The sequence below is a fragment of the Salvelinus sp. IW2-2015 genome, linkage group LG26 (assembly GCF_002910315.2).
Source record: "Salvelinus sp. IW2-2015 linkage group LG26, ASM291031v2, whole genome shotgun sequence".
Classification (NCBI taxonomy): domain Eukaryota; kingdom Metazoa; phylum Chordata; class Actinopteri; order Salmoniformes; family Salmonidae; genus Salvelinus; species Salvelinus sp. IW2-2015.
The window spans coordinates 40,924,468-40,949,812 of NC_036866.1; the positions used below are offsets into that span (position 1 = coordinate 40,924,468).

Below are 25,345 nucleotides of genomic sequence, written 5' to 3' on the forward strand. Positions count from 1 at the left end.
TAAGCAGTGGTGTAGTAGTGCCTGGAGAAGTGGGTATACTCATAAGCAGTGTGTAGTAGTGCCTGGAGAAGTGGTATACTCATAAGCAGTGGTGTAGTAGTGCCTGGAGAAGTGGGTATACTCATAAGCAGTTGGGTGCCTGGAGAAGTGGGTAATTTTGTTCAACATTTCCCGGGAAGGCCATGTGGAAAATTGTATGCGAAACAGTGGCCTACTATTTAAAATAACAAATTATGCTGTCAACTGAGTCAAATTCACAGGTTTCAGATGTATTTTATTGTATTAGATTTTTAACAGAAAAACAACAAATTGGATGTTCTAAGTCCACTACAATGCTTAAACCACATCAGGGGACCACTTTTGAGGTCTACGGGGAATGGTGTAGTTAACCTTTAATTCAAGTGTGCAGGCACCTAGCACTGTTGTTTGGTTAGGTTTCTGTAGTGCAAGAGATGGAGTTTGCTAAACAAATGGCCACTGGATTGATGCAAATAATCATTATATAATTCTGCCAGGTTAGGCTACTTTGTAGCTAGTTAACATTTAATTGAGAAGATTTTTTGGCAAAGCCTTTCCATCTACCAGAAGACGGTTAGGCCTATCATTAGCATCTCTATATTTTTCCTGTTCTTTGATTGTTTGAAACCTGGACATTTTAGTTCATATTATGAGGCATTTCTTACCTTGCTTCAAAGTAGCCTAGACTAGATCCCACCATAGAAACATTATATGCGTTCTCATGTTCTACGGGTTTTAAAATTAACTTTCTTTCATTGTCTAGCAGCCAAAGGCATCATCCTAGTCATATTAGCAACCCATTATAGMTGTTGCATCTTTAGATSTCTCCTCTTTCTACATTTCTAACAGATATTTCCATCTCGGTCCATGGAACCGCTCGTATGTGTTGTCTGCATTTTAGAACAGGGCTACCGCCGTGGACACATCGCTGTGCATTAAACGTGACCATGGATATGTTTCTTATTTTACGGTTGAATAAATACTGTTACATTAGTTTGTGAGAGAGCCTTAACTTTAGGCTATTTACTGTGTTACAAAAGTAATATTGAATTGTATTTGGTTGAAAACGCAACCAAATATCAACATTTAAAGGAGATGAATCTAATGCTTGAATAGTTTAATCTGAGCCACTGGRTTATATTCATTAACTTAGATTTTTGGMTGAGATGAATACATGAATCCAACATACCAATTATTCATTTGTTGACAAACTAGAATTAAAGCCAAACCTTCACGGTGGCACAGATAGAACTACTCAAGCAGAAGATAGCCTACATGTTCTTCGAATGTTGATATWTGGTTGCGTTGACAACCAAACACAATTCAATATCCAGTTTGTTTACAAATGTATTATTGATATGTAGAAAGAGGAGGAAGGGAAGCGCTACTAAGGTACACAATAGTACATTTTGGTAGACAGAATGTGCTCTWTGGTAAAAGGGGTAAYTTGGTCATCAAAAAGAAAGGAGGACCAAGGCACTCTTCATATAATTAATTAAAATGCCTTTATCTGTATGGCATGTTCAATAGAAACAAGGTTTTAAAAATATGACGCGTTTCGGCTGCATGACCTTCGTCAGGGAGTACAAAGAAATAATACAATGTCCTCTTTTGAACAGCTTTTCCAATTAGCCCTAATTTGAAGAGGGAGTGGTTACAAAATTGATTGGACACACCTAGAAAGAAATACTATACACATTAAAAAGTGAAATACTGTAGCTATGTTATCAAAAAATTCAACTCCAAGCTAGAAGTATCAGAACGCCTAGAAAGGTAGTTCTAACCTTAAATATGACTGGGAGAAGTGTCAAGAATAAGAAAGCAGTATATTCCATAGTACACTAGAACACAGCAAACATGGATATTAATGATATGTCTTTGCACATTCTTCCACTGCAAATCTACCATTCCAGTGTTTTACTTGCTATATTGTATTTACCTCGCCAKCATGGCCTTTTTTTGCCTTTACCTCCCTTATCTCAGCTCATTTGCTCACATTGTATATAGACTTATTTTTCTACTGTATTATTGACTGTATGTTTTGTTTATTCCATGTGTAACTCTGTGTTGTTGTATGTGTCGAATTGCTATGCTTTATCTTGGCCAGATCGCAGTTGCAAATGAGAACTTGTTCTCAACTAGCCTACCTGGTTAAGTAAAGGTGAAAAATATATATAAAAAATAATGATATGTTGAATGAATAGGACCAAATCAAACCTTAAATGCACTTTTAAGTCAAGTTTGATTTGATTTAGTCCTATTATATAACTTACATTTTTGGTTGCGATGGAGACATGAATCCAACATATTAATAATTAACTTGAAGATTACATTTTAAATCAACCAAAGCTTAAAAGCCAGAGGCAGCAGGTAGCCTAGTAGTTAGAGCATTGGGCTAGTAACCAAAAGGTTGCTGGATCAAATCCCCAAGATGACACGGTAAATATCAGTCCTTCTGCTCCTGAACAAGACAGTTAACCTACTGTTCTCGTGGTAGGCCGTCATTGTAAATAAGATTTTTTTCTTAACGGACTTGCCTAGTTAAATAAAGGTTAAATGTAAAAAACCCTAGGACTATATTTATTGTCTATTTTTAGTTGAACCCCTTGGTTGATTTGAAACAATAGCTGTTGATGACTTTGCAAATGCTATATAGGCCTAAATAGATGATATATCACTTATAAAGTATTATAAAGCATGGTTACATTTATTTTACTCTGTTAAAAGGATTTGCCACTTTTTTTAAATTTTTGCCTAAAATTACATATCGAAATCTAACTGCCTGTAGCTAAGGCCCTGGAGAAAGGATATGCATATTCTTGGTACCATTTGAAAGGAAACACTTTGACGTTTGTGGAAATGTGAAAGGAATGTAGGYGAATATAACACATTAGATCTGGTAAAAGATAATACAAAGAAAAAACGAACCGTTCTTTTGTATTTTTTTGTACCATCATTTTTGAAATGCAAGAGAAAGGCCATAATGTATTATTCCAGCCCAGGTGCAATTTAGATTTTGGCCACTAGATGGCAGTGTATGCACACAGGTTTAYACTGATCAAATGAACCATTGRATTWCTGTTCACACTTTTGTATCAAGACTGCCCAAATGTGCCTAATTTGTTTATTAATWACTTTYCATGTTCAAAACTGTGCACTCTCCTCAAACAATAGCATYGTATTATTTCACTGTAATAGCTACTGTAAATTGGACAGTGCAGTTAGATTAACAAAAATGTAAGCTTTCTYCCAATATCAGATATGTCTATGTCCTGGGAAATGTTCTTMTTACTTACAACCTCATGCTAATCGCATTAGCCTACGTTAGCTTAACCGTCCCGTGGACGGGACACTGATCCCGAAGAAGTTTTAAACCTACCCTTTGGAATTACTTCGATAGCAACAGTAAATCTATTTACTTATTAAGAGATATGGATAATAAATTCATTCTAAAAATGAAAACGCTCTTGCCGTGGTCAATTTGGCATTGAGATTTTATAATAATCACCTCAAGGTTTACAGTCAATCTCTTGTCTGTTGGGGGTGGAATATATAAATGGTATATATTCAAAATATTCCTTGTCCTTTTATTTTCAATACTTCCTTTCAGATATGTTTTCTTTAAACTCCTGCTTTCTCAATGTGAGCGTAGGAGTGGGATGTTTGTGATTTGGGAAGGATTGGTTTGGGAGTCGCACAACCCTCTGAGTTGTCTAGACCACTTCCTGGCTCAGTCACACAATTACTCTAGCAGCATTATTGAGGTTCCGACCAACAAAAGAGTTTTGGAACGTCTTCAATGACTTGAAAGTGGCTGTGCCAGCAGCTTGGACGCATGGGGGCTCATTGTAGCCTACTGCCACAGACATTACATGGCTAGAGATATCTAAACTCTCAAACACCCGTCTGTGTAGTCAAAGCTCCTGGACACTTGAGAAGCCACCATCAAAGGCTTTTGTTTCCCCTAACATAAAAAGACAGACCATTCCTTGTTTGAGAAATATTCCTATTTTATCAGCTTTGTAGTTCTAAACCCGCATCGGTCTGTATTATATCCTCCTATATCCAATGTACTACTTGAGAATACTTTCATGACGTGCATCTGTTTAAAGTATGTCCTGAGCATGCTAACATTTTAAGATTGAAATCTAATCTAATACAATTTTTTATAATGTATGTCACCACTAAAGCAGAGAGAAACCAGATTGTGATCCAACAGGATCCTAGAGAGGGTGGAGGTTCCATGTCTTATCAAACACATCTATATGTAATGGAATTTAAATTCTAGTGTGTGGCTGTGGGCACAATGTTTCATGGTCTGGATGTGTAGAAGCTTTAGAATATTGTAAAGTTGTTTCTTCTCAAGGGAAGTGGTAAAAAGACGCTGGAAGGATATCTAGACGGTGCTGAATTTGAACCCTTAAGTYTGTGTACACATTCGCAAGCACACACACACACTGTGTGTCTTCTGAACATCTGGTGGCCAAATGAAGCCTACATTGTCAGCAGCCTCAGATAAGCATTCGCTGATGAGGCCAGYGCAAGATAGGCTCCTATTTTTAAAGTAGTTAAGGGCCTATTTGGCGCAATCACTAATTTCAGCATCTATATCTACTCTTGATAAAATAACTCATTTTCATTCACTTCTGTATGAATGGGCTTTGTTCCTTATCTGTCCCCGATTATGAGAAATCTGCTTGGCATCACTGGCAGTCTCATCTCTCTCTTTCTCCCAACCCCCACGGTCTCTTCAGGATGAGAAGAAATGCTTTTCGTGTGACTCCACCGACGTCTACGTCAAAAGCGTGGTGAACACCACCACCGGGCACCGGGTGGAGAACGTCGTGACCACATTCGCCCCCAACCGCTTGAAAACCTGGTGGCAGTCAGAGAATGGTGAGTTCTCGTGGGAAAAAAGGGTGGYGGGCTAGTAGGCAGAGGAGTTCAATTAATGGGGACTCTCTCACTCCCGCCTCTTGGCATATTTTCACCCTCCAATCCCTTAGCTTTAATCAATGTGAGGGAAGACTTCAAAGAGAAAGCAGTAATGGCTGACCTGTCGTAAACTTTGGAATAACAGGATGAACCCATTGGGAATGATTAGCTAGGTGGTCGTTGGGATGACACACCGTGTACACCATGTAATGGATGCTAGTAAGGAAGTCCTCACTTCTTACTAGGCTTGGGCGGTATACCGTATATACATTACAGTTTAAACTATTTTTTTGAAGTTTTTCAATACATTTCAATATTTGTAGCTACCCATTTAAATAAATACCTGCTGTCAACTTGTGCAGTACGTTAGGAGATAATGCAGATCGCGTTGATCATTTCACCTGTCACATTATTTGACATTATGAAGCTTACCGTAGTTCCCCAGAACAGTTGAGCCAGTCACGTGTTTGTTTGTAAATTGCACGATGGGAGAAAGCAGGAGCAGGTGTCCAGCTGACAGGGGTCGTGTTTTATATTGAAAGTCAACAGTGTTTTTTTTTGCTTCAATTGAGTGATCAGGGGCGTGCAAGTATAGTTTTCCTTCACAGAAAATACATTAGTGCAACACATTAGGCAGAAAATAGCATAATTTTCATCAGATGACAACAGAACTGCAAAGCTATTTGGCTGGTAGCCACACAATTAAATGAGCTTACAATGAAAAAGCAAGGTATTTTTTGCTAAAACAATGATTGGCTAACATATTTCGAATGTTTATCAAAGAAAGAACATAGAAAGATATTTCTTATGTGTTTTATATTTTTTTCTGCTTGAAAAGCGCATAATTCTGCATTAACGCGACCCCTAAGTTTAACTTGCTAGTTATCTAAGTAAGTGGCTGAATTAATAAGGAGACGGGGCATCATAGTGTGTTAGCTTTCTGCCGTGTTTGAGAAGTCAAAGCCCTTTGGATGAGTTATCTGTACTGCTGGCACTGCTGTCTTGATTTCCTTGCGTTATTTCTCCTCTCCGTTCTCGGCTCGCCTGCCCCTTCTCTGAGCACTTGGCCTTTAATGATTACTCATCCAAAGGGATGCCATGAGCATTGAAATCATCCACAACTTTAAATGGGCAGTGCGTTCAAAAACTTAATTTCCCTATATTTGACATATACAGTATTTCCACACTATGAGGTTGGAATAATAGAGTGACATTTGGAAAATTATGATAATACCAGGCGATATCAGTTAATAGACCAATAACAAAGAGAGTTATTGGTTACATATCCCTCCCATTAGGCTCCTCCAATTAGGTCCCTCACTCAGACGACTCCCACACAGTTCTTACAAAATTCTTGCTTGAGAAATTGCTTTTTGCTAAAAAGCATTTTGTTACTTTTTGAACATTTTAATTGAAAACAATCACAGTAAGGTAATTGTGACCCAGAAATGATTTGATATTGAAATTAAAACGGCTGCATTGGACCTTTTTTAAATAAAAATGTTGATATACCAAGTACACCTTGCCTTGAAAGAGTTAACTCCCAAAAAAGTGCTGCAAGGATATTGAATCCAGAAAGTCATCTGATAGGAGTTTGGGGAGGTTTGGTATAGAGGAATAGCGGCCAACTCCACCGATGGGGGTTGGAAAAGAGGCAGGGAATTTTCATTCATAATCCAGACATTACCGTACTAGATCCGCTCCAACACCCAGACCAAAACACAACCTCTTATGTACATAAGCACAGAAAAGGTTCCCCCCAAACCCTCTGTAAAAACTGACACTCAACAATCGTTGCTAGAAAGCGTATTATTACTTCTTAGTTGCCTTATGTTGTTGTAATGCATACATGACATAGTCTGTTGGAACACGTGGTGGCTTGTTGTTGCTCTTATTGCTCCTTTTGCTACTCAATAAACATAGCCGCTTGATATTAGTTTTACCAAAGAAATAGGGACATTTGGAACAGTTATGTTGTTATTTGCTGTTTAACTGCCCAGTGGTTATGCTTAAAACCCACAGCGTAGTTTTGTGGCAAAGAAGATGGATGTCAGGAATCTTTAGGGCAGCCGTGAGATTGATATCATAGAATGGAACCAACCATGATTAGACTATGGAGGGAGAGTCAAAGAGTTAATCCAAGTGTTCCGGTCCAGAGGAAGCACTGGGAAGAGTGGATAAGTGTCGTGTAGTGTTAACCATTCCAGATTGTGTTATGCTTGGCTCAAGTGGAACCCTGTAAACTCATGTTTTTGTTTTTCTTCCTCCTTCCTCTCCATCCGTTTCACCCTCTCTGACTTCATGACTTTTTGTAATTCTATTCTTCACTTGCCTTTTGACCCGTTCTCTTCCCTGGCCCCTCTATCTCTCCCTCCCCTTTTCCATTTTTGGACATCTCTTTTTTTAAATGTCCCTCTCCTTTTCCTCTCTGTCTCTTTCCACCCCTCTTCCTCCTTTTCCCCCCAGGTCTTGAGAAAGTGACCATCCAGCTGAACTTGGAGGCGGAGTTTCATTTCACCCACCTCATCATGACCTTCAAGGTAACCAATGGAGATGCTGGGTCAGAGGGCTCGCTGTGGGGGAGCATGGGTAATGTGTAAGGGGATGCAGGCTGGCCTGTCTACTCAGGAGATTAGCACAAGACTCCCCCCCCCCCACACACACACATATCCCCCAGCTGTGTGTGAGCCTGAGGAATGTGGAACAGACCGCCCTCCCGTCCGGGATTGTTCGCTCCACACAGATCAGGCCTGTATAACTTTACTCACAATTGCAGCCTATTTATGCTGTGTAAAAGCACTTTTGAAATACAGCCAATATTGAACTCAACTGTGTCATCAATCCTGTGTGACAAATACAAAAGTTCCAGTTATGAATAAATGTACTGTAACAGACATTCCCAATGGCTAGCAGCTTCTCATAAGAAGGATGTAAAGTAAAATGCCAGAATATGCKCCTGTTGTTCACAGATCTTTCAACATCAACATGTTCACATAGTATGACTCAACTTTCATTGTAATTATGGTATTGTAGTATATRATTTTATTAGATAGTTCACACCTGTATTCTCTCATGGCACGTCATCTTTGATTACAGCGAATGATGTTCGTTTGGAAAAAGTTAGCCATTTTCCAGATATACTCCTGGTAAAATTGCTGGTAGTAACCTCAGTGTGAAGGTATATCATCGAGGTGCATAAGTATGGTTTCTTCTCCACGACAGACCTTCCGGCCTGCTGCTATGGTGATCGAGCGCTCGGCTGACTTTGGGAAGAAATGGCAGGTTTACCGCTACTTTGCATACGACTGTGCGGCGGCATACCCTGCCATATCCCCGGGGCCCATGCAGAAAGTGGATGACATCATCTGCGATTCGCATTACTCCGACATAGAGCCGTCAACAGAGGGAGAGGTGTGTGTTCTGAATTACTGAGTTTTGAGAGAGTCTAAGTTCTATCAATGATAGGTTTATAGACTGAGTTGACAAAACAATAAGAACACCTGCTCTTTCCATGACATAGACTGACCCGGTGACTCCAGGTGAAAGTGGCAGGTAGCCTAGCGGTTAAGAGCATTGGGCCAGTAACTGAAACATCGCTGGTTCGAGTCCCTGAGCCGACTAGGTAAAAAATCTGTCTGTGGCCTTGAGCAAGGCACTTAACCCTAATTGCTTCTGTAAGTCGCCCTGAATAAGAGCATCTGCTAAATCACTAAAATGTAAATGTTATTGACGTCACATGTTAGATCCACTTCAATCAGTGTGGATGAAGGGAAGGAGACAGGTTAAAGAAGGATTTTTAAGTGCCTTTGAAAGGGAGTATGGTAGAAGGTGCCAGGTTTATGTCAAGAACTGCAACGCTGCTGGGTTTTTCACGCTCAACATTTCCCCATGTGTATCAAGAATGGTCCACCAACCAAAGGACATCCAACCAACTTGACACAACTGCGGGAAGCATTGGAGTCAACATGGGCCAGCATCCCTGTGGAACACTTCCGACACCTTGTGAAGCCCATMCCCCGACGAATTGAGGCTGTTCTGAGGAGGGTGGGGTGCAACTCAAAAATAGGAAGGTGTTCTTAATGCTTTGTACACTCAGTGTATGTCAAGTCATTTATTGTAGCTAAGTAATAACTAATCACATACATGACACAATATGCTGGATGTCTTGAGAGAAAAGAAGCCATTGAAAGTCGAGTGTAATCGCAGTGACTGTCTCTAGGTCATTTTCCGGGTTTTGGATCCAGCTTTCCGTATTGAAGATCCCTACAGCCCCAGAATCCAAAGTAAGTTCCAGTGACGATACGTGTACTTAATGGTTTATATCTGCTAGTAAGCTGTTCTTTTGATCCTTCACATGTTTTGGGGCAAATGCCAGCTATGTGTTGCCTATTAGCCAACTAGAACTGCAAAACACAATTATTACGCATTATGACCTCAGGGCTAATAATCTACACGCTAACGGCTAACACATGTCTCCGAACGATTCAGACATGTTGAAGATCACCAACCTGAGGGTGAAGTTCACCAAGCTGCACACCCTGGGAGACAACCTGCTGGACTCCCGCATGGAGATCAAGGAGAAGTACTACTACGCTGTCTACGACATGGTGGTCCGGGGTAACTGCTTCTGCTACGGGCARGCCTCCGAGTGCGCCCCCGTCGACGGGGCTGGGGCTGGGGATGGAGTGGAGGGCATGGTGAGTTCTCCCTGATARGATTGTTGTAGTTTTCATCAGGTCTCCTTATGTGTGGACGTTTGTGCACTTTGTGTGTGTGTGTGTGAGTATGTTGCCGTTTAAGAACAATTGTGTTTGTGTTGGCGAGAGCGTGTGGGTCTACATCTGTGTGTGCTTGGGAGACTGTTTGTGTATTTGCGGACAACATGTGTCTGTGTGGGTACGTGTTTTTCTGTGTGTGTATGCTCTGGAGAGAAAAAGACAAACAATGCAGTTCCTGTTTGGTCTCTGCTATGGCCTGTCTGCCTGCCTGCCTGCCTGCCTGCCTGCTCCTGCTGGCTGCCTGCCTGCCTGCGGAAAGGCTACTCTGTCTTTTGGTCACTTTTATTATACAGCCGATTCACCAGGAAAGAGGAAATTAACCCTATTTACTCTCCTCTTCCTCTCAGTCATTTTGCAGTGTTTTTCAAATTGATTCCCTCACATCAAAATGTCTTAAAAACAAAACTAGATACATTAACACCTTGCCTGAGGAGGCCTAACATAAAAGCTACATAACCCTGTCATAAGAGTGGCATAGTGGCTGTTATAACGACACCAAACTTGGCACGTATCTGCTATTTTCTTGAAGGTTTTATTATTCAATTGTTAGTTTGAATCATTTTAACCGGATCCGAGTCTGTCTGTCTGTCAACGTATTGTCATTTGTCTGCAGACCAGATGTGAGTTAGCCAACACTGTAAACATGTCCTGCTGCCATCTGGAAGGGGAATACATGGATAGAGCTGGAGGAAAAATGATATCTCGAGCAACTGTTCCTTTTGTCTGTAGTTTCCCCTTGCTTTTGCACTGATATCTCAGCTGTAATTGACCATAATGGCCAAGGGAAGCTGATTCAAATACCACTGTTCCACCAGAGGCCTGGGTCTCTGCACAGTAGTTGATAGGTCCCTGAWCTATACTATTAAACCCTGAATATGACCTGTGAAATCATTTTAAGGTCGATATCAATAGATTATTTGTGTTCGTAGTTTATGCACATGAATAAGATATGAAGTAATGGCATATTKKCTGCTTATAAGTGCTTAGTAAATGTCTAATTCAGTGGCTCACCTCCATTTCTGAATGATTTTCCTAAGGTCCATGGCCACTGTATGTGCAACCACAACACCATGGGGCTAAACTGTGAGAAGTGTCAGGACTTCTACCACGAGCTGCCCTGGAGACCAGCCAAGGGACGCAACACCAACGCCTGTAAAAGTATGCCACTTTACCCTAACATATATTTTTTTTACTAGAGGGAAATATTATAGCTTGTGGTCCCCTTATAATTGATCGCTTGTGATGACAGGCTGCAGTGTCTGCTCAGTCAGTTAACAACCGTCCAACTAGCTTTTTATAAACACTGTGAATCAACGTTGTCTGCTTGCCTTCATCTCTCTCTCGCTCGCTCTCTCTCTGCAGAGTGTAACTGTAACCAGCACTCAGGCTCGTGTCACTTCGACATGGCAGTTTACGTCTCTACGGGTAATGTGAGCGGCGGCGTGTGTGACGAGTGCCAGCACAACACCATGGGTCACAACTGTGAACAGTGCAAGCCTTTCTACTACCAGCACCCAGAGAGGGACATCCGCGACCCCAGCATCTGTGAACGTAGGTCGAGCCTCCAACTCCAACCCCCTCTACGGCTCCCCTCCACACCCCACCATCCAAACCCAGCCTTCACCTCTCTACGTCCATACATCCTTGTTATATTCTCCCCCATTACTCCTCTACCTCTTGATCCTTTGTTTCTTCACCTCTGCCTCCATCCTTGTACGCTTCTCCGCCACTTTGCTCCACCCCCCCACTCCTCCTCATCTCGTCTGTGACTCTGTCTGTCTCTCTTAAGAAATATAGATGTTTCACATTTTCCCTTCCTCCCGTCTGGATCTGCGATCTGGCTCTGCGATCTGGATCTTTGATCCTGCCGCTGTGATCTGGATCTGAGCGAGAACACCTGGGCTTTGAGGCTATGTCAGCCAAAGCAGTGTGGTCTTCTTTTAATCCCAAACCACTGTATGGTGTAGAAGAGACCCTTCTCATGTGTCACCTCCCCCCCGTTCATGGCTCTCTGGGTAGGCCGCTGGAGATWGCTAACTGGCCTCAGTTTAGCATCTAGGGAGAACTTCATCGCAGTCTGCGTTGATGTGTGAATAAATGGCATGTTAGGGTTTTCACATTTGTCTCCAGTGTTTGGAGTCCTTGTGTATGTGTGGTGTGTGAGAGAACTTCCGTTATTCCTTTGTAAGCCTTTTTTTCTACCCTTTTTTTTAAGTTTGGTCATTTTGTTAGCCCGTAGATAGCTACAGTTAAGCACACGAATTATTGAAGCAGATTTTCAAATAACCTTCAGAAGTTACAGTATATTCCCTTCATCAAGAGGAAAATATCAAATACCTCACATTGATATTGACCTTGACCATTTCTTTCTTCGTCCTGTTAGCTTGTCACAATTGCAGCTTTTCTACTCCACTAGTTCCATGCACAATACCCCATTTTACATAGTAATTCTTAACTCAATGTTCCTGATGATTCCCATCTCTTCGTAGCATGTAACTGTGATCCGGTGGGCTCCCTGAACGGCGGGATCTGTGACAGGATGACTGATGTGTCGTCTGGACTGATCACTGGCCAGTGTCGCTGCAAACCCAATGTGGAGGGAGAGCGCTGTGACCAGTGCCAGCAGGCCCACTATGGCCTGGGTGACCACCCTCTGGGCTGCCTGGGTAAAGACACACACGCACATTCACGCACACGTCTTGGGTTTTTCCAAGTCCTTGCATAGGCTTTTTCACGCTGTGTATTTCAGCATTTTATTGGAATAACTACTRGTTGTTGTTTTTCCCAGCCTGCACCTGTAATACCCTGGGGACAGTTCCTGGAGGGAGTCCGTGTCATACAGACTCAGGAGATTGTTTCTGCAAAAGCCTGGTCACAGGGAGAGACTGTGACCAGTGTATGGTAAGGAACCCGATTATGCTTTACTTACTTTGTACACAACTCTGTACTCGAAGTCAACTGTGCAAACTGAGAGACCAAAACGTTAGCCCTGTCACTATGTGGGAGTCGGTTGACTTACGATCACCAATGGCCACTAGCGCTTCACTAGCCAGCTAGTTACACATCTGCTACATACATTCATTCTGTAAGTGTTTTTTGGTGGCTTGGTTTAGTCGTCACCAGGGCTGTAAATCTTGTAAAGAGACTGGTACATCCGTCCACAGCTTGGAAACAGCTTTTGCAGTGAAACATAGTGGGAGGTCGTTAACAACGTGTCATTAAAGGAGTGTTTTTAACAATGTGAGTGTGTGTGTGTGTGTCTTACAGCCTCAGCACTGGGGGCTCAGCAATGATATGGATGGCTGCAGACCATGTGACTGTGACCTGGGTGGAGCCCTCAATAACGAGTGAGTTCAAAGTTCACATCTCTAATTCTCTTATCTAAATGCCTGTCTGTTACCCAATTTACTTTACAAATTCTTCATACTTCTTTAGATCAGTGCTGGAAAGTACTTATGTAAAAATACTTTAGAGTACTACTTAAGTTGTTTTTTGGGGTATATGTGCTTTACTTTACTATTTATATTTTGGACAACTTTTACTTCACGACATTCCGAATGAAAATAGTGTACTTTTTACTCCATACATTTTCCCTGACACACAAAAGTACTAGTTACATWTTGAATGCTTAGCAGGACAGGAAAATGGTCCAATACACACACGMATCAAGAGAACATCCCTTGTCATCCCTACTGCTTCTGATCTGGCGGACTGAGTGTTGGAATGTGCCCCTGACTATCCGTTAAAAAAAACTATAGAAAATGGTGCCATCTGATTTGCTTAATATAAGGGATTTGAAATAATTATACTTTTACTTTTGATACTTAAGTATATTTTAACAATTAAATGTACTTTTGATACTTAAGTATATTGAAAAACAAATACTTTTAGACATTTACTCAAGTAGTATTTAACTGGGTGACTTTCACGTTTACTCAAGTATGACAATTGGATACTTTTCCCACCACTGATWCAGCCACAAAAGTCTTAAAACAGATGTTGAAACTTTTAAATACAGTTTGTAACATTCCCTCCTTGTCCTCTCTCTGACTCCAGCTGTTCTCAGGAGACTGGCCAGTGTGCGTGTAGAGAACACATGTTTGGCCGGCGCTGTGACCAGGTGGAGTCAGGCTTCTACTTCATCGCCCTGGACCACTACACCTACGAGGCCGAGGACGCCAAGTTTGGACCTGTGAGTTACCTTTGACTTTGGTTGTTGACTTTCTTCTTCTAAGGCCTATGGGGTCAGTGGTGATTCCTATGTAACACACAGGATATGGACCTCCCACGGGAGCAACCAACATCTTAGACCGAAGATGGGCCGAGACTGGTTTTTAAGTTCGCGTTCGGGACTACCTCATCACGTGACCATGACATGTCCACTACATTCACCACCCTCCCCCATGAGAGACCACCCCACATTGGGCACCAATGCAACYCACAGGATATGAAACCAGGTCTCCCACGGGAGCAACCAAGTAGTCTTAGACCGTTAGACCATGAGGATTTCCCTTTTGGGGCGAGGGCAGAAACTGGGTCTACCTCATCACGTGATCATGGTCGACTCATGTCCGCTACGCCTACTCACCTCTTGTCTTTCTCACCCTCTATTTTTCTCTCCCTCTCTTCTTCCTCCAGGGTTTGACAGTAGTGCAGAGACCTCGCCCGCAGGACCGTAGCCCCACCTGGACAGGGATAGGTTTTGTCAACGTTCCCGAGGGGGCCTACCTGGAGTTCTCTATTGACAACATCCCTCACTCCATGGAGTACGACGTCCTCATCCGCTACGAGCCTCAGGTCGGCCTCAGCACATATCACATATCCCTCCACCTTCATGGGGTCATGTCCCTACCCTTGTTTACCTGTTTATGTCTATGTACCTGTTGTGTTGGCGTAGTTACCGGACCAGTGGGAGGAGGTGTTGATGACGGTGATGCGGCCCAGTTTGATTTCAGCAGACAGTCGCTGTGCCAACAACATGCCTGATGACGACAACCAGATGATATCCCTTCACCCCGGATCACGGTAAACACACACCGCCTCCTCTGTCTGTGTGTATGTGTTGGTGGGAGGGGGGACTGGTGGGTGACTGGTCAAATCAAATGGTATTGGTCACATACACATGGTTAGCAGATGTTATTGCGAGTGTAGCGAAAATGCTTGTGAGAGTGAGTGTGCATGTGAGAGTGAGTGATGGCCTCTGTCTGTGTGCTAGGTATACTCTGTGTATGCACCTTGGAGGTTCCCCTGGAACACAGATTTAGTGTGTGTGTGTCAAAGGAGTGTTTGAAAAAGTGTGTGTTATTTTCTGAAATCCGTCTTTTTCTTGTCTCCTCAGATACGTGGTGCTCCCCAGACCAGTGTGTTTCGAGGCAGGGATGAACTACACTGTTCGTCTGAGCCTGCCCCTCTACTCTGCACTCAGTGACGTCCAGTCCCCATATACACTTATCGACTCGGTTAGTCCCCCCCCCCCCACACACACACACACAACTCTGACCTTTCCTTAAAATACCCATCAATGTCAATTGTAGATTTACGCAGAAATGTCAGCTACTCGGATTTCATATTAGGATTGAGCCTTTACTGACTCCATGCTAAATCTCATTCCATCTTCTGTATCTCTCTTCCTCGTCTGTAGATTGTGCTAATGCCCCACTGTAAGAACCTGGAGATGTTCACTGGTTCTTGTCTCTTATACACATCTAGATGTGTATAAGAGACAGCACACAACTCTGACCTTTCCTTAAAATACCCATCAATGTCAATTGTAGATTTACGCAGAAATGTCAGCTACTCGGATTTCATATTAGGATTGAGCCTTTACTGACTCCATGCAAAATCTCATTCCATCTTCTGTYTCTCTCTTCCTCGTCTGTAGATTGTGCTAATGCCCCACTGTAAGAACCTGGAGATGTTCACTGGTTCTGTGGGAGGTGACGTGGCCACCAACAGTGCCTGGGACACGTTCCAGCGTTACCGCTGTCTYGAGAACAGCCAGAGCGTAGTGAAGACCCCGTCCACAGACATCTGCCGTAACTTCATCTTCAGCGTATCTGCTCTGCTGCACCAGGGAGCTAAAGGTATGGGACCGCACTCCCAACAGTTAAATATTCTTCAACATACTTGTATGCTCATGTATGTGTTTCTTAACTGAAGGTCTTTGTTAGGGTTGAATGACTGGAACCCGGTTACCSAGATTTACCACCCAAAACCACTCCCTTTMCCCGGGATAAATAACTGCGAGAAACCGGTCAATTATAATAAATGTGTCTACGGCCCTCTCTCCGCTCTCTGCATGATCAATCGTCAACACTCAGTGTGGGGAAATACAGCCCATCTCAGTATCGAGCGCAGTTCACTAGGCATGTAGGCCTATCATCTCATCATGGTATCTTTTTTTCTTGTGACAGGTAGGCCTACATTTGCTGCAGCGTAGCCTATGCTACAGTAACATAAAGACCGAATGCTTGCCAATTTACACATCTCCATCTGGATTTCGGGGGTCACCTTATTTGTTAGTTGTATTTTTAATTTTAATTGTAAAAATGGTTGTTTTTAATTGGAGCTGCAGAGTTTTAAAACAGCCTATCACGCAAATATTGTTGCTTTAAATCAGTGCATGCGCGACCACTCTCTCAGTCTCTCAATTCCATTCAAATTGCATCCAAAATATATAATCCTGTTRAAGATTGATATCGGCATATACAGTGCATTCGGCAAGTATTCAGACTCCTTTACTTTTTCCACATTTTCTTACATTACAGCCTTATTCTAAAATGGATTAAATAAAAATATGTTCCTCATCAATCTACACACAATACCCAATAATGACAAAGCAAAACCAGGTTTTTAGACATTTTTGCAAATGTATTAAAAATTAAAAAACAGATACCTTATTTACATAAGTATTCAGAATCTTTGCTATGAGACTCGAAATTGAGCTCAGGTTCATCCTGTTTCCATGGATTATCCTTGAGATGTTTCTACAACTTGATTGGAGTCTCTGAATGTCCTTGAGTGGCCCAGCCAGAGCCCGGACTTGAACCCATTTGAACATCTCTGGAGAGACCTGAAAATAGCTGTGAGAAACTCCCCAAATACAAGCTTGTAGGGTCATACCCAAGTACTGAATAAAGGGTCTGAATAATAATAATCTGTGATTATTATTATTTGACCATGCTGGTCATTTATGAACATTTGAACATCTTGGCCATATTCTGTTATAATCTCCACCCGGCACAGCCAGAAGAGGACTGGCCACCCCTCATAGCCTGGTTCCTCTCTAGGTTTCTTCCTAGGTTTTGGCCTTTCTAGGGAGTTTTTCCTAGCCACCGTGCTTCTACACCTGCATTGCTTGCTGTTTGGGGTTTTAGGCTGGTTTTCTGTACAGCACTTTGAGATATTAGCTGATGTACGAAGGGCTATATAAATAAATTAGATTTGAATACGTATGTAAATGTGATATTTCTGTTTTTTTTTGTGGAAAAGTTCAAGGTGTCTGAATACTTTCCGAAGGCACTGTATATTCTTAATATGCTTTTAAAAAGACACTTCCGGTTTTGGCGGAAAATAGCAGGTTAACCGGTAGGAAAGTGATTTATTCTCAGGATGGAACATTTGTAAAATACCTGGAAAATATTAAACTCTAGTTTTTGTCCTAAAGTTTGCATGTGGTGGACATTGTTTTGGAACGCCTGAATTTAATTCCAACGTTGACTTGCCACCTTTGTCTGGCAATCATCATCAGTCAATCTCCCCATAGACTGTCTACACTAAAAGCCTCGGTCTCTCCTCTAATACATCAGCAGTTTCCATTCCTTTCCTATCCCTTTATTTCCTTTCCTGTCATTCCTCTGTCATTCTGTACTGTATCCCCTCCGGTGTCTCTGGCATATTGCAGTCATCTCCGGTTTCCGGCCCATGCCACTCATCAACAGTTACACTACGTCTCTATCTCTCTATAATCTCCTCATGTATGGACCTGTAGCTTGATTATAGACACTCCCGGATCCTGAAATGCCCGTAGAGGAACTTTCTCAACCCGCCGCAGCAGTAAATCTCCTTCCCTGTCAGACAGAGTGAGAACTTGTCTCTACTGACAGGCTATAGCATGTGCAGGGTTCCTGCTATCGTATCAAAGTGTTCACACAGGTGGTCTGATTTAGAATGGAAGAGTATAGCATAATATCAAATATATAATAGAACCAAATACTTTATCTTCGAGGTGAACTTTTCTCACTCATGGTCGGCAAAAAGTAAAGACGTTTATAACAAAGCCAAACTGTATATGACGGCACCTACTTTGCAACATAGTACTGTAGTTAGATGTCTAGGTAAAGAGAAGTAATTGTTAGGATTGAAATAAGTGTGATTTGCTTTGATTGGCTTTGTATTCGTTGTCTCTCGGAATGCTGTCAATATTATTTAAAATCCTCCCAGCTGTGGAAGTCACATTATCTTGTCTCAATTGCCATTTGGAAGTTGTTTGAGGTCTCACGTGGAGGTTGTTTGAGGTCTCACGTGGAGAGTGTTTGAGGTCCCATGTGGAGGTTGTTTGAGGTCCCATGTGGAGGTTGTTTGAGGTCCCACGTGGAGGTTGTTTGAGGTCCCACGTGGAGGTTGTTTGAGGTCCCACGTGGAGGTTGTTTGAGGTCCCATGTGGAGGTTGTTTGAGGTCTCCTGCACAGATGTAGTTTCTGCACATTGCTGCATGTCTTCACAAAGGCAATGTGGTTTCGTAGGTCCCGTTTAAGTCTTACCCCAGTCTTAGTAGATGATAAAGATCAGAACCTCCAAACCAGTCTTCAAGGTCTGTGTGCAATAATCTAGCCCACAGATCAGTTCACCTCCCTTAGATCTGAAGGTCCTCACATTGCTGTGGTGTCRCCTTATTAAAGTTYGAATCCTTAGTTGCTACAGCCATGTTTGGACATACATTAATGATATATATACCCATTGATTCTTGAAGGATAGAACTTCTAAATGCCTCATGAGCTTAGTTCAACTGTCGTACCCTATCAGAACCAAAATAGAAGCTTGTTTTACTCCAATGTTTGTAATGTGCATGTAAAGAAACAATGTCCCACTGGGGGAAAAACAGGTTGAATCAACATTGTTTCCACGTCATTTCAACAACAAAAATCCAATGTGATGATGGTGAATCAGTATGGAAAACTGACTGGATTTGTGAAAAGTCATCAATGTAAGGACATTTAGTKTTTTTCTCAACAAACTTTTAACTTTAATCCAGTGATGTTTGTTGATTTCACACTGAATTCACATTCGTTGACAAACTCAACCAAAGGTAAATCAAAGCTAGACATTGAACTGACATCTGTGCCCAGTGGGTTATAGCCTCAAAACATGGTTACAGCTATACGTTTWTATATCATGGACGGTCAGTCTTTGCATCTATAGCACTATCAATATATTTTTTAAAGTGGTTACATTTCACCAGGCCCATCTCTCTGCTTTTTACCAAACACAGACAGGGTGACCYCTTTGTTATTGTTTAAATTCTAGCTTCAAGCCACAGCGGTTTAGATGTGTTTCAGAAGTCCCAGGCGTCTTTTGATTTATGAGGACAGCATAGAGACTTCAGAGGATAGTGTTGAAGGAGTCCAGGCTTTGGCAGAGTCTGGCTCAGAGCATATCATTACCCGCTATTCAGGAAGAACCTTGGGGGATGTTTAGTTCATATAGGGACACAAAACTCACACTCTACGGTTGCACGTACTTAAGTTTGCGCGCGCACACACATTCCCATGCCTGCCTAAAATCCCCCTCCCCTGACACGACCTAGTGAATACCAGTTGACTCGTCTCTCTCCTCCACTCATGGACTCACTGTCCTCTATGGAATGTCTGGTACCCCTCTCTCTCTTTCCACACGTCTGTTGAGAAGGATATGGTCCCTTTGTGAGCCTGTCAGTGTGATAGATATAGAAGGTGTTGTTGATGAAATTCCCCAGTCGCCCTTAATGAAACAAACCTTTGTCAGTATGTCAAAGGCAAGATATATCGAGGCAAAATATATTGAGACAAATGGTTAACCAGGGTTTTATGTACAGTCTGTACCTATACCATATTAAAAACTGTTTGAGTGAAATACCTTACTTGTGTATCCAGCAGCAACTATTGCCCCCATTTGAACAGATCATTCCAGATTGTGTGTTCAACTCACTTTTAATCCCATTCCCTCACTTTGTCTCTGACGTTTCCTCCTGTCTCTGTTTTTCCAGCATGCCAGTGTGACCCGCAGGGCGCCCTCAGCACGGTGTGTGCTGCCAGCGGCGGGCAGTGCCAGTGTCGCCCCAACGTGGTAGGCAGGAACTGTGACAAGTGTGCCCCTGCCACCTACCTGTTTGGACCCAGCGGCTGCAGACGTAAGTTTGACTGAAATGAAAAGGCTGCCATGTCAGTAATGCATAATTACAGGCACTGAATCTGGTACCTATCACTCCCTTTGCCCTCCTCCTCTCGCCCCCCAGCCTGTGATTGRAATCCCCAGGGATCGGAGGATGCGTTCTGCCACGAGGCCACAGGCCAGTGTGTGTGTATCRCCGGGGCATACAGCCGTCAGTGTGACCGCTGTCTGCCGGGTCACTGGGGCTTCCCCAACTGTCGCCTCTGCACCTGCAACGGCCACACAGAGCAGTGCGACCCCTACTCCGGAAAATGCCTGGGCTGCCGAGAACAGACCACCGGACACAACTGCGAGAGGTCAGCCAGGGGTCAATGTGGGTTGAGGAGTCAGGCGTCAATGGTTAAGGTGGCTCATTGGTGTATGGCTGGATGGGTAGGCATTAGAATTGGTCCTTAGAAGTCAGTCGGTCGCCTAAATCTCCCTGTAGCATAAAGCCACTTGACAACTTTGTTTTGTTGTTGTCTATAATAAAGACATGTATGTGAATGATAGAGTGATAGATACCACCTTTTGTCTTTTCCCTACAGGTGTCTGGATGGTTACTATGGCGACCCCGTCCTGGGTTCAGGGGACCATTGTCGGCTCTGTATGTGTCCGGATGGGCCCGGAAGRGGGCGACAGTTTGCCGGTGGATGTTACCGCGGTCTGGACTCCCCTTACCAGGTGTTCTGTATCTGCAGCCCCGGGTACAGAGGTAGGCAGCCAATAACAGCCACCTGCCAAGATTTATAGAGCACCTACAGTAGTAAACTAGCGGAGCATGGCAGGATTACTTATTATACTTGTTCCCTGCTTCCTATGTTCAGACTTGTTCCCTAGGAAGCAGAAGATTTGTATGTATTCATGTTGAAGCTTGGGGTGACTTTCCATGATGTCAGTGGAGGCTCCTCAGAGGAGGAAGGGGAGGACCATCCTCCTCAGTGAATTTCATAACAATTTAAATTGTAAAACATTTTAAAAGTTATAATTTTTAGATAGCTAAATAATCACCAAATAACTGATTAAAACACACTATTATGCAAAGAAGGTCTACAGTAGCCTCAACAGCACCCTTTAGGGTAGCACAATGGTGTAGCTGGAGGATAGCTAGTTTCCGTCCTCCTCTGGCTACGTTCAGTACAAACCTAGGAGGCTCATGGTTCTCACCCCTTCCATAGACTTACACAGTAATTATTACAACTTCTGGAGGATGTCCTCCAGCCTATCAGAGCTCTTGCAACATGAACTGTGACATGTTGTCCACCCAATCAAAGGATCAGAGAATGAATCTAGTACTGAAAGCATAAGCTACAGCTAGCTAGGACAGCAGTGTATACAATGTGGTAAGTAGTTGAGAGAGAAAGACAATAGTTGAACAATTTTGAACAAATACATTTATTCCAAAATGAAGGAGCAGCAAGAGAGAAATAGAGAGAGAAAGAGACAAAATAAAATTCAGTTTCACTTACTTAGCTAGCAAATGCAGCTAGCTAGTTTAGCCTACTGAAACACCCTGCTAAAACAGAGGGATGCTATGTTAGCTAGCTGGCTATGACTTTCCAACACAACACTGGAACTGTTCCAAGTCAAGGTAATCTTTTGGTATTACTCATTTATTTCCACCGGGGCCGCTGGTGTAACTGCTTACTGACTGTTGTGCATTGCTGATGTGTTGTGCCAAGAGTGTGCAAAGCTGTCGTCAAGGCAAAGAAAGGGTGGCTACTTTGAAGAATCTCAAATATAAATATATTTTGATTTGTTTAACACTTCTTTGGTTACTACAGGATTCCATGTGTTACTTAATAGTTTTGATGTCTTTCACTATTATTCTACAATGAGGAAAAACACTGGAATGAGTAGGTGTATCCAAACTTTTGACAGGTACTGTACTTGCATWTCCAATATTGATGAAACATTTTATTTTCAGGACAAACTTAAAATGAATGAAGAAAACAAAACCTGTATGTGAATATTCTAAGTTATTATATTTCATGAATCACTTATATTTGCTTCAGTGTGGGGAAAATACTACATTTACAAGAATACATTAGTTTAACCCTCAAGTTGACCCTAAAGCCTTCAAAAAGAAGCAAAACAAATGAAATGGTTGATGGAAATAAAATTGGCTATTCTAAGCACTAAGGTTAAAAGAGTATTTGAACATTATTTCCAGAGAAAAGTGATATATTTGTTGGTATCTGGAAGTGTGACCTGTCAAATTAAATTAAACACGTTCTACGACTGACTGGAATTTCTTTGCATTGCACTGAATTCAATTATACTTCCTGTCACGCTAACTCAAATTCTACATCCTGTGGGGTGTGGCCAATTCAATTKGAATTTCAGCTCATYAGTTGAATGGGAGTCAATTCCAAAATTCTGTATTGAACACAACCCTGGCCTACAGTATGTTATTGTGGAAGTAAATATATAGGCAGTCATTATTTCTGATAGTGTGGATAGGTGAATAGATTGTTGTTGTAGAGGTGAGTGATGACACAATCATTTTGGTGAAGGGGTTATTAAGCACTTTTTTCCCCCTTCGCCCTTTACCTCTCGTTCCCTCTCCCCTACAGGTGCCAGATGTGAGGAGTGTGCCCCAGGTTACTATGGAAACCCCCATGAGAACGGCGGGCAGTGCCAACCCTGCCAGTGCAACAACAACATTGACATGCTGGACCAGGAGTCCTGTGATGCCAGGACGGGTGAATGTCTCAAATGTCTCTATCACACCGAGGGTCAGGGCTGCCACAGCTGCAAGCTGGGTTACTATGGAGATGCCCTCACACAAAACTGCAGAAGTGAGTAAAAAAAGTTAACTTGCATTTCTTTGTTATGTGTTTGTCGTATCAATGTGAGGTGAAGTAGTTGTCCTTGTCCAATTGCTAACCTGCTAGCAACATCTCTTCTCTCCCTCAGAGTGTGTTTGTAACCACCTGGGCACCAATCCAGCCACGTGCCCAGTGGTGGGTGACTGCCACTGTAATCTGGGCAGCGGGCAGTGCCAGTGTCTACCGAATGTGGTGGGTCAGCACTGTGACCAGTGTGCCCCTGACACCTGGAACATGGCCAGCAAGACGGGCTGCGACGCCTGCGACTGTGACCCCAACCACTCATTTGGGACTTCCTGCAATGAGGTGGGTTCTCACACGACCACACCCATCTTCTGTTGGGTCCTAAAGGTCACATTTCTAGTATTTATGCATGTATTTTGTCCACAGCTGAGTGGCCAATGCTCCTGTAAGCCTGGCTTTGGGGGTAAAACGTGTCGGGAGTGCAGAGAGCTGTTCTGGGGAGAACCTGAAGTGAAATGCAACGGTGAGTTGGCACATCTCAATCAGAAGCATTGCAGTTATTCGTGCTGACAACCCACTGACTAAATCTACATCTTGACACACACTGAGGTGTGTGCGTGCGCGCGTGTGCATGTGTCTATGTGCGTTTGTGTGTGAGAAAGCTCCAACCCGACAATTTTAAATTGCAACACACGAAAAGGAGGCCTTTAGTGTTAATCACTACGGTATCACAAGCAGCCACATTCCCCTAGCTTCGTATCATGGGAATGTGTAGGAGTTTCAGCTGAGGTGGAGAAACTCACTGCATCCTCTCCTTACTGTGGGTGCCAATATTAAGGCCAGATGTGCTCTCTCACCCGACGGCTGTGTTTCTATGACAAACAGGCGGGATCTGTCTAAGCCTCCCAATATCCCGCCGGTGCCCCACAATGCACCTTTGTTCTGATGGGGTGTCCTGTTGGAGGGACGGCTGTCCAACACAGTGACTGCTGCTGACACAAAGGACTCTTTGTCCCAGAGTAGCATCAATGGAGCAGAGCAGCCTGCTGAATTATCTCCTGAAGGACACATGAATTGGCTTCTGATGTAGGCTAGTCCCTTGAGTCGAAATGTGCAGTCACAGTATGAAGGGTCCACTGTGGTAGTTGAATCTACTTCAAACTTCTGTATACATTGTTAACAATGAAATTAGAAAGTGATTATCAAACCAAAAGTGATCAAACCAAAAGGTGTAGAGATGACTTTGATGGCTTTAACATAGGACTTAAACATTGAACTTCTCGGCAGGCTGTGTAACAGTGTTGGTTCAGTCCCTCTCCTTGRCCCAACCTGGGATAGAACAGGGACCCTATTAACACATCAACAACCGCCTCCCACGAAGCATCGTTACCTATCTCTCCACAAAAGCTGGGGCCCTTACAGAGCAAGGGAAACAAATACTTCAAGGTCTCAGAGCGTGTGACGTCAACGATTGAAACGCTACTAGCGCACACCGCTAAGCTAATCATTTCACACCAGTTACACTCACCCCCCTTTGACCTACTCCTTCTCCGCAGCAACCCCAGCAGCTGGGCAGAGCACAACTGAGTGATCCGGGTAAACAACATCAATGTCAGATTACCTCGTCTACCCCACCTCATATTGATTTACCCCCAATCTGGAGCAGCCCAACAGCTAAACATMACATAAAACTAGCTTCAAATGGTGCAGTTCGTTAGTATGTTATAAATGTTGAGTGTAACGGTGTACAGTTGTCCATCCCGCCATTTGTGTGGCTTTTGCAGTGATTTGAAGGCAGTTTGCTTTCTGCAAAACCTACATACACTTCCGTAGGTGCGTCTTGTACATCAAAGCCTTGTCCCAGACAGTGTGTGTGTGTGTGTTGGCCCATGATGAAAGACTGCTCCAACTGTAGACCATTGAAGATGTAGTTTACAACCATCTCTGCCCCCCTCCACCCCTAGACCTAGGCAGAGGAATAGAAGCCATATGGGGATCCATGTCACAAAAAACGCTGGAAATTCCCTCCCTTGCCTGCACACAATCATCTTATCTGTGCTGTAACATACAACATGCTGTGTAGAAACAAAAGAATAGAGGCAAGTTTAGGTATTTCGACATAGATCCGGCTATATTCTGGAAATTGTTTATTGAAAAGTGAGGTGAAGGATTTTCTCCGAAAACTAAGTTGGGAATTGCCAGGGACCTCACGATATTATCACGATACTTAGGTGCCGATACGATATATTGCGATTCTCACGATTCTATGTATTGCAATTCGATACTGCACATGGCTCACTATGTGTCTGCTGCAGAGAGACGAGAGAGCATGAGTAAACAAGTTTTGATCCGTCATGGAAATAAAAGTGCTGAAAACATGTTGGCTCACTAATTAAAAAGATGGAGAGCAAG

The 25,345-nt window shown here is 42.9% G+C and overlaps 1 protein-coding gene across 1 annotated transcript in view; it reads left to right on the forward strand.

The window, feature by feature from the left end:
* LOC111952442 (laminin subunit beta-1-like) overlaps positions 1 to 25,345 on the forward strand; it is a 39,010-nt gene that overhangs the window by 3,604 nt on the left and 10,061 nt on the right. Inside the window, exons 3-23 of the mRNA XM_023971108.2 lie at positions 4,773 to 4,914; positions 7,420 to 7,493; positions 8,176 to 8,364; positions 9,173 to 9,236; positions 9,442 to 9,650; positions 10,769 to 10,889; positions 11,094 to 11,282; positions 12,221 to 12,397; positions 12,520 to 12,632; positions 12,999 to 13,078; positions 13,788 to 13,923; positions 14,370 to 14,528; positions 14,629 to 14,756; positions 15,070 to 15,190; positions 15,613 to 15,814; positions 19,975 to 20,118; positions 20,224 to 20,455; positions 20,687 to 20,853; positions 22,715 to 22,939; positions 23,058 to 23,275; positions 23,360 to 23,456. Of these exons, the coding sequence (XP_023826876.1) occupies positions 4,773 to 4,914; positions 7,420 to 7,493; positions 8,176 to 8,364; positions 9,173 to 9,236; positions 9,442 to 9,650; positions 10,769 to 10,889; positions 11,094 to 11,282; positions 12,221 to 12,397; positions 12,520 to 12,632; positions 12,999 to 13,078; positions 13,788 to 13,923; positions 14,370 to 14,528; positions 14,629 to 14,756; positions 15,070 to 15,190; positions 15,613 to 15,814; positions 19,975 to 20,118; positions 20,224 to 20,455; positions 20,687 to 20,853; positions 22,715 to 22,939; positions 23,058 to 23,275; positions 23,360 to 23,456 (3,187 nt within the window). The remainder of the gene's footprint in view (positions 1 to 4,772; positions 4,915 to 7,419; positions 7,494 to 8,175; positions 8,365 to 9,172; positions 9,237 to 9,441; positions 9,651 to 10,768; positions 10,890 to 11,093; positions 11,283 to 12,220; positions 12,398 to 12,519; positions 12,633 to 12,998; positions 13,079 to 13,787; positions 13,924 to 14,369; positions 14,529 to 14,628; positions 14,757 to 15,069; positions 15,191 to 15,612; positions 15,815 to 19,974; positions 20,119 to 20,223; positions 20,456 to 20,686; positions 20,854 to 22,714; positions 22,940 to 23,057; positions 23,276 to 23,359; positions 23,457 to 25,345) is intronic.